This window comes from Leptodactylus fuscus, chromosome 7 (assembly GCF_031893055.1).
Source record: "Leptodactylus fuscus isolate aLepFus1 chromosome 7, aLepFus1.hap2, whole genome shotgun sequence".
Taxonomy (NCBI): domain Eukaryota; kingdom Metazoa; phylum Chordata; class Amphibia; order Anura; family Leptodactylidae; genus Leptodactylus; species Leptodactylus fuscus.
This window is the reverse complement of record NC_134271.1, coordinates 135,043,311-135,053,135: the sequence shown is the minus strand read 5'-3', so window position 1 is coordinate 135,053,135 and position 9,825 is coordinate 135,043,311. Positions and strand designations below refer to the sequence as shown.

Sequence of the window (9,825 nt, the reverse complement as noted above, 5' to 3'; positions counted from 1 at the left end):
TATTAGGGTTGAGCAATCGGGATGGGAAAAGATCGGATTCCGATCGGCGATCGAGTAAATTTCACGATCACGACCGTAATTCCAAGCACGATCTTTTACAGCGGGATCGAGGTCGGAGGATATTTCCCACAATGCTTTGCTACTGACCAATCATTGTGGGAAAAGCTAACATTAGGGGTGGGCGATTGGGATCGAGTGAGATCGGATTCCGATCGGCAATCGAGCAAATTTCATAATCGGAATTGGCTGGAAAATGAGCAAAAATCGGATTTTAAAAATGATTCTGAAATCTGAAGATCGGCTCAACCCTAGTATTTTTAACATAAAGTCTTCATGAACCAGCGTCACCTCTTCAATATGAAGCACTACCTCTCTGAGCAACTTTATTTAAAAAAAAATTGAACCTGCCAAATAATGTTAGATTATTTTGGAAGACATAATTTATATGTAAAAAAAAGGCATGTATCACTTTAAAATGTATAAAATATTAATATATTGTGTTTTCAAAACTGCAGATGTGGAGCACAAATATGAGGTCCTGCAGCAGCAAAAACTATTTGGTGATACTATCTATGTTTGCTGTATATGTTACGGCAGAAGATGACACAGTTGTACAAACAAGGCAGGGGAAAGTGAGTGGAATAAAACAGTCTGTGATGTCTCGTACTGTCACAGCCTATCTAGGAATTCCATATGGAGAAGCACCAACAGGAGAAAGACGGTTCCAAAAACCAGAACCCCGGGCACCATGGCATGGAGTTTACAAAGCCACCACCTATGGAAACTCTTGTTACCAGAGTAAAGATAACGGCTATGCAAAGTTCAGTGAGTCAGATAAGTGGAATGTCAAAAATGAAATGAGTGAGGACTGTCTGAATCTGAATGTATGGGTTCCACAAACCATATCTAAACCGGCACACGTCATGGTGTTCATCCATGGAGGAGCGTTTAGTTTTGGCACCTCGTCTTCAGACATGTATGATGGAAGTGTGCTGGCAGCTTCTGAGAAAGTCATCGTAGTGTCAATGAACTACAGACTTGGAGTATTTGGTTTCTTAGCTCTCCCAGGAAATGCAAAAGCCCCAGGAAATGCTGGTTTGTTTGACCAAAGGCTGGCTCTTCAATGGGTTCAAGAAAATATTGCAGCTTTTGGTGGAAATCCGGACAGTATTACAATTTTTGGACATAGTGCCGGAGCTGTCTCCGTAGGGTATCATGTGATGAGCCCAGGAAGCCATTCTTATTTTAATAGAGCCATTCTTCAAAGTGGAGCACCAACAGCAACCTTGGCATTCAATTCTCAAGAAAGGTCAAGGGTGTTGTCCGTACAATTAGCCAAACTCCTCAACTGTCCTACAGAAGATGAAGATGCCTCTATAGCCTGTTTACAAAAAGTAGATGCCAAAGAGTTAATTGATAAGCAAATTCTAAGTGCATCTGGATCTCCTATAGTTCATTTGTCTCCAGTTTTGGATAATGATTTTTTAACCGACATCCCCCACAACCTAGTAAAAGAGTCACTCAAAAATACCGATATACTGATAGGAATAACTGAAGATGATGGTAACCCATTTCCAGTGTTCGGTGCACCAGGATTTAGTGTAAAACACCAAAGTCTAATCACCACCGAGGAACTTAAAGAAAGTTTGAGATATTACTTCCCACCCGGAGATGATCTCTCTGTAGAATCTATGATGTTACTGTATGTAGACTGGGATGATGAAAAAAACACTGAGAAGAATCGTAAAGCCATGGAGCAGATACTGAGAGACACTATTTTTACTTGTCCTTCAAAGTATTTTGCAGACTTTGCTTCAAATACTAAAACTAACCTCTATGTCTATGAATATGCTCATCGTCCATCAGATGAAGGACTTCCAGAGTGGATGGGGGTCGCCCATGGTGCAGAATTGCCAATATTATTTGGAAAACCACTTATTTTATCTCAACAATTCTCAAACCAAGAACAAGTGTTTAGCAGAAGACTTATGAATATCTGGGGCAACTTTGCGAGAAAAGGGTAAGCTGATGACTATATTTTGGTTTTATGGGAATTATGGGAGATTTGTGCAAAACACTGCAGGTTCATCTATCTCTGTCTCATTGTTGTGCTCTCTTGTTGATTATATTGGTTGCCAGGGACACTCAATGTTTCAATGAACAATATCTAAGTAAGGCTGACAACACAGGATTATCTTGTATTTATAACAAGGGTTGGTTTTGGAGATAAGGCCATGCCAGGTACATGTCTAGCAAATGTTAACAGGTTTATAAGGCAAATCTTGAACAATCTAAGTACATGATTGGAATGTGGTGAGATATAAAGACTACTCACCAATTCCCTTGAACTAGTGCTTCAACGATTCTCTGATCAGTGATTGTAATGATGTTGTAAGTAATAAAGGCATATGGTTGCTGCAACTTCTACTTGGTTGCAATGGTCACATGCTGTCAAAAAAGACTGGAAGAACCATCAAAGCACCACAACTAACTTTTAGGGGAAAGAAGAGGTAACTAGTAGAGATGAGCGAGTATTATTCGATCGAGTAGATATTCGATCGAATACTACGGTATTTGAAATACTCATACTCGATCGAGTACCACTCGCTATTCGAATGTAAAAGTTCGATGCAGAACCAGCATTGATTGGCCGAATGCTATACAGTCAGCCAATCAATGCTGGTTCTTCTCCTACCTTCAGAAGTCTTTTCCGTGCAGCTTCCCCGCGGCGTCTTCCGGCTCTTCATTCACTCTGCCAGGCATCGGGCCTGGGCAGAGCCGACTGCGCATGTCCGCTTGTAGTGCAGGCAGAAGACTTCTCGGAGGATCCAGCCCGACCCTCACTCATGGACTTGGTAAGTATAATTTGATCGAACGTTGCCTACCCCTGAAACGAGCATTTTCCCCCCATAGATTATAATAGGGTTCGCTATTCGATTTGAGTAGTCGAATATTGAGGGGCTACTCGAAACGAATATCAAACCTCGAACATTTTACTGTTCGCTCATCTCTAGTAACTAGTGTTCTTTTTTTATCACATTTGCAGCAGTTTTATTTTAGTTCATTTTGTTTAATTCTTTTTAATGCTAGGGTTCTCCGTCAAAGTGTTCACCCCATGATGGCTTATAAACATCATTGAAGGTGATTCCCTCCCTGCTTTGGAGTTAGTTGATCATGTATCATGTTCTACTACACTAGATTTGTGGTTACCTAAAATTTCCTTTGGAGGCAGTAGCTATTTGTTGAAGGGGTCCCCCAGATGGGGCAAAACCCTCAAGGCATTGGCCCACTTGTGCCCAAGGGCACTGTATATTTTCAGAATTTTTTCCACATAAATTAGATTAAACCTTTATAGGGAGTCTGTCAACTCAGAATTGGATATGAAGATAGACACAGTACCTTGTAGGGCTTTGTAGTTTTTCTCATAACTGCCTTCTTATTTCATACCACTGCTCCATTGAGGAGCTATTCAGAGTTTTATACATATGTAATTAAACTGAAAAGGCATTAGTTTGGGCTTTGGTCAGCACTGCAGATTACCTAAATCCGTCCATGGGCTGCCCACCACGAGATGAAGGGTAGCCCTATTTCTTCTCTCAGTGTATGGCAATACGCTTCAGGGTATAGTGTGACATCATCGGGTACTGCACTTGACGAACACTTTCGGAGAGACAAGAGAAGACAAAGAGCTGTCCTTCATCCCATGTTGGGTGGATCTTGGGGGGGATTAGGGGCAATAATCTTCAGCCCTGACCAAAACCCAAACTGTAGATTACACACCCCTAATACCCTTCTCAGCTAATTTACATTTACAACTCTGAATATCTCTGCAACGGAGGAGCAGAATGAAATAAGAAAGGCGGTTTCGAAAACCTTATCACAAGCCTTACAAGATATCTTTATTAGAGATGAGCGAACACTAAAATGTTCGAGGTTCGAAATTCGATTCGAACAGCCGCTCACTGTTCGAGTGTTCGAATGGGTTTCGAACCCCATTATAGTCTATGGGGAACATAAACTCGTTAAGGGGGAAACCCAAATTCGTGTCTGGAGCCCGATGAAGTAGAGCTGAATGTGTGTGCTAAGCACACACATTCAGCACTGCTTCATCACGCCAATACAATGCATTAGCCAGTGCTGATTGGCCAGAGTACGGAATTCGGCCAATCAGCGCTGGCTCTGCTGGAGGAGGCGGAGTCTAAGATCGCTCCACACCAGTCTCCATTCAGGTCCGACCTTAGACTCCGCCTCCTCCAGCAGAGCCAGCGCTGATTGGCCGAATTCCGTACTCTGGCCAATCAGCACTGGCTAATGCATTGTATTGGCGTGATGAAGCAGTGCTGAATGTGTGTGCTTAGCACACACATTCAGCTCTACTTCATCAGGCTAATAGAATACATTGGCCAATCAGCGCTGGCCAATGCATTCTATTAGCTTGATGAAGCAGAGTGTGCACAAGGGTTCAAGCGCACCCTCGGCTCTGATGTAGCAGAGCTGAGGGTGCACAAGGGTTCAAGTGCACCCTCGGCTCTCCTACATCAGAGCCGAGGGTGCGCTTGAACCCTTGTGCAGCCTCGGCTCTGCTACATCAGAGCCGAGGGTGCGCTTGAACCCTTGTGCACACTCTGCTTCATCAAGCTAATAGAATGCATTGGCCAGCGCTGATTGGCCAGAGTACGGAATTCGGCCAATCAGCGCTGGCCAATGCATCCCTATGGGAAAAAGTTTATCTCACAAAAATCATAATTACACACCCGATAGAGCCCCAAAAAGTTATTTTTAATAACATTCCCCCCTAAATAAAGGTTATCCCTAGCTATCTCTGCCTGTACAGCTATCCCTGTCTCATAGTCACAAAGTTCACATTCTCATATGACCCGGATTTGAAATCCACTATTCGTCTAAAATGGAGGTCACCTGATTTCGGCAGCCAATGACTTTTTCCAATTTTTTTCAATGCCCTCGGTGTCGTAGTTCCTGTCCCACCTCCCCTGCGCTGTTATTGGTGCAAAAAAGGCGCCAGGGAAGGTGGGAGGGGAATCGAATTTTGGCGCACTTTACCACGCGGTGTTCGATTCGATTCGAACATGGCGAACACCCTGATATCCGATCGAACATGTGTTCGATAGAACACTGTTCGCTCATCTCTAATCTTTATGTCCAATTTTAATAGACTCCCATTAAATCATAATCTATGACTCAGGAACAATCCGGAGCTTTATGAACTATTTGTAAGCATAATGGCATAATGTCCTATTTCGTAATGTGTTTTATATCATGTAGAAATCCAAATGATGATGAAATTATTTGGCCGCAGTATTCAGCTGAAGAACAAAGTTACGCCATTCTGAAAGCAGATCGCATTGATGTTAAGCAAAAATGGAACAGTCAAAAATGTCAGTTCTGGAATTCCTTCTACCCCAAACTGGTAAAAATGGTAGGTGGGCAAATATTATTTTATTCTATGGTTTCCTATGATATTTCATTATGAATTAAAAAAAAAACAACATGATTTATGGGTAATCTCATCCTTTGCCATATAAAATGACATTGGTTGTGGCTGTGACTGTAAGTCATCAAGTCCTCAGGAGAAATAGGTGTGATACTCCGTTAATTAGGAATTCCTGTTAACTTGACTATTGAGATAGATAGATAGATAGATAGATAGATAGATAGATAGATAGGAGATAGATAGATAGATAGATAGATAGATAGATAGATAGATAGATAGGAGATAGATAGATAGATAGATAGATAGATAGATAGATAGATAGATATGAGATAGATAGATAGATAGATAGATAGATAGATAGATAGGAGATAGATAGATAGATAGATAGATAGATAGATATGAGATAGATAGATAGATAGATAGATATGAGATAGATAGATAGATAGATAGATAGAGGGATAGATAGATAGATAGATAGATAGATAGATAGGAGATAGATAGATAATGGATAGATAGATAGATAGATAGATAGATAATAGATAGATAGATAGATAGATAGATAGATAGATAGATATGAGATAGATAGATAGATAGATAGATAGATAGATATGAGATAGATAGATAGATAGATATGAGATAGATAGATAGATAGGAGATAGATAGATAGATAGATAGATAGATAGATAGATAGATAGATAGGAGATAGATAGATAGATAGATAGATAGATAGATAGATAGATAACTCAGTATTACATATCACATCTACTGTGTTGGAAATATCCAGCAACAACAGGTATGGACTGACTGTGCCACTGTGCCACTCAAGCGTCTAATCCTGATGGTACTATCTAAGTGGTCCCTTGGTTTCCATCCTTAAACCCCTGAGATTTACACTCTACTGCAAGAAAATCTCTAAGAGTCCTCTCCGTTCAATGATAGCTGTCCCAGGCAGGTCAAGAGACACCACTGCTTGGCAATAAACAGAAAAGTAGAGAAGAGGTCAATGGGCAAGCCAAAGTTGGGACTGGCAAAGTTCATTTGTAACACTAGAGTGGAGAGGTCATCAATTAAAGATCAGCACATGTCCAACCTCAAAGTTCCAGGCTGATCAGCTGTGTAATAGACACTGCAGCTTCTTCAGAGAAATCAACCATAACTCCATAACTTTGTATAGTGTATGCTTGATATCACAGCTCAGCCCATTCACTTGAATAGAGCTGAACGGCAATTAGACCATTTGACCAATGCATGAGATATCACATGACATGACTCAGCTACCACAATAAGCAACTAACTGATCTACAGGGATCCTGGTTGTTGGACACCTAAGGATTTATCAGCAATTTAAAACTCCTGTAATACACACTAAATCTCATATAATGAAATGATATTCAGTGTAATGACTGTAACACTCCTCTCTTTCTGGTTGTAGATACATGAAGGTAAATCCTAAAGTACCCCATGCTACTAAACTCAGATGTGGAAGTGAGACTTACCCTGAATAATTCCAGGACATAATAAATCTTACATATTCCAATGAATGTTTTGTCTTCTTTGCAATTATTCTCCACTGAACGTATCTTACTGTTATTTGTTTACAGACCTATGTATCACTATGGTAACAGACTACAAACAAACCCTACGTAGTCTTATCCTGTATGTGGGGAATCGCTCAGGTAGATGCTTGTAGCAGTGCAGGAAACAGGGACACAGACACTAGGTTGCACAGGCGTTCAGGCTTTATTCACTTGTAGTGCGTACACCGCCTTTGCAAAGGCACAAATAAACAAAACAAAACCCTTCTCGGCTGAGAACTAACTTAAACATAAGGAAACATTTCCCTGACTTTACACACACACAGACTAATATCAGGCCTTGATTAGTAAGCTGACCTCCCTGGTGTGGTGCTTTACCAAACACCCTTTAGCTGCCTGGCTGGGACATGCCTGTCTTCCCAGACCACACCCTTCACGCTCACACAGCCACCAAACCTCAGGAATATGATTATTAGCAGCTCACTGTCACCTCCAACTAACAAAGGAACATTTCCATGTGGAAATAAGAGGTGCAAAAGCTGCCCGCACATACTGACTACGGACAAAATAAAGATCCCGAACTCTGATCGACACTACAAGATCCCAGGTAACTTCACCTGCAGCACACCTAATGTAGTGTATTTGATATTGTGTACTAAGTGTCCTGGGGGCCTGTATGTAGGTGAGACAGGACAGTCACTTAGGATGAGGATGAACTCACACAGACTAGATTAGAGAACAGAGACTGGACCTCCCTGTGCCAAAACACTTCTGCAATGAAAATCATAATATGACCCAGGATATGAAGATCCTGGTACTAAGAGGAAACTTCAAGAGCAGAAAAGATCGCCTCATATGGGAGTTTAAACTTATGACGACCCTTAACACTCTCCAAAGGGGGTTAAATCAGGACCAGGGTTTTATGGCCTTTTACAACCACTAGACAACACATCACTGATCAAAGAAGCCATAAACCCAGAGAACTTTCCTGTGAACTGATATATATGTTTTTTTACTGTTTATTTACATGTTCTGTTCTCCATCTATTTTGCATCTAACACTCCATTTCTCTGTGTATATACGCCTAACTTCAGAAATTGTGTTATACCATCCTGATGAAGAGACCTCTATAGTCTCGAAAGCTCCATATGTCATCAAAAAACTTTTTAAGTTAGCCATTAAAAAAGGTATCAACTACTGAGGACTTCTCTCAAAAATGTCTTTCTGTTGGAATTGACTAATACATTATTGTGTAGGGGCCAGTTAAGGGGTTTCAACAGTGAGTGAGGGCAAGTGTACTGTGTGGGGACCAGTAAAAGAGGAATTATACACAGTTCAGTCATATTAATGTGACCACTGCCTACTTTTGACGTCAACGTTAAATAACCAATGGCAGAAGGCATGTGTCATCAGTCATCTGGTGCACTCATCATTGTGGAGGGCACGATGGACCAACACAAGTATGCATCTATCCTTGCAGACCATGTTCACCCCTACATGAGAATTGTTTTTCCTCAGGATGATGGCATCTACCAGCAAGACAATGCGATGTGTCATAAAGCTCGCAGTGTACGTGCGTGGTTCGAGGAGCACCAGGATGAGTTTACCGTACTCCCTTGGCCAGCAAATTCCCTGGACTTGAACCCAATTGAGAATCTGTTGGACCACTTTGATCGGGTTGTTCGCGCCATGGATACTCAACCGTGTAACCTAGCACAGCTGGCCACGGCACTGGAGTCAGCATGGCTCAACATCCCAGTGATCATCATCACAACATCCCCTCTCTTCCAGCACGTCTCGCAGCAGTCCGCTCTGCCAAAGGTGGTTATTCTGGATTTTGACAGGGAGTCACATTACTGTGACTGGACTGTGTAGTATCTGGGGGCCAGTAAATAGACAGTAAACTGTGTGGGAGCCAGTAAAGTGGGCAATATAGTGTCTGGGGGCCATTAAAGTTACAGTATACTATTTGAGAGGCAGTAAAGAGACATTATAGTTTCTGGGGGCCATTAAAGACATTTTTTTTTCCTATCATTATGTTTTTTTGTAGAAAGGGAGGAAATCCACTCAAACACGGGGACAACATACAAACTCTTGGCAGATGTTGTTCCTGGTGGGATTTGAACGCAGGACTTCAGCATTGCAAGGCTGCAGTTCTAACCACTGAGCCACCATGTTGCCCCAAGCAAAGGGGTTTTATAGATTGTTGGGGCTAGTAAAGGAGGTGCTATACTGTGTGAGGGCCAGTAAGGGGCACATTTTACCGGACAAGATAACACAGCATGCAGCAGTATTATTTCTAGATTCAGTGGTAGCCGCTGACACATCGACCAGCGGGCCCCTGTTGTGTTTTTTTTTTTTTTTTATAGGCTGTTACCTGCTGGAGTAACCCCAGCAGGTAAGGGGCCCTATTTACTTACCAACCCCGGCTCCTACTCATGGGTACCAGCGCTTCCCCTTTTGCAAATGTGGCTGTGATCAGGAGCGTGGATCGGTAAGTGAGGCCATGGGTTGATGAACCCCACAAACACTACTATCATTATACTCGGGGGTCTCCAAGTTACAACTCAGCTACAATTGGGGGTTTTAACCCCTTAGATACTATGCCTACAGCATCTATGGGGTTTCCTCTACCTTAATAACCCCACTGGCCCCCCACAACAAGACTGATGTATTTTCGGCCTAGGTATAAACCAGTGACTGTGGGCTTCCAGGACCCCACATACTCGGTTGATGCTGCCAATTGTGTCCCATAAAAAAGATAACAACCACATTTGGGATATTGCTGTTTTCATGAGCATTTAAAAAAAAAACTATGGGGTGCTTTTTCTCTCTTAA

General features: G+C 41.9%; 1 protein-coding gene across 1 annotated transcript; it reads left to right on the top strand.

The window, feature by feature from the left end:
• The first annotated feature begins 515 nt into the window (after positions 1-515).
• On the top strand, positions 516-6,905 carry LOC142213366 (cholinesterase-like). The gene is made up of 3 exons (XM_075281683.1): positions 516-2,020; positions 5,284-5,437; positions 6,885-6,905. The coding sequence occupies exons 1-3, from the start codon at positions 516-518 to the stop codon at positions 6,903-6,905; spliced, it is 1,680 nt and encodes a 559-aa protein (XP_075137784.1).
• The last annotated feature ends 2,920 nt before the right edge of the window (positions 6,906-9,825 follow it).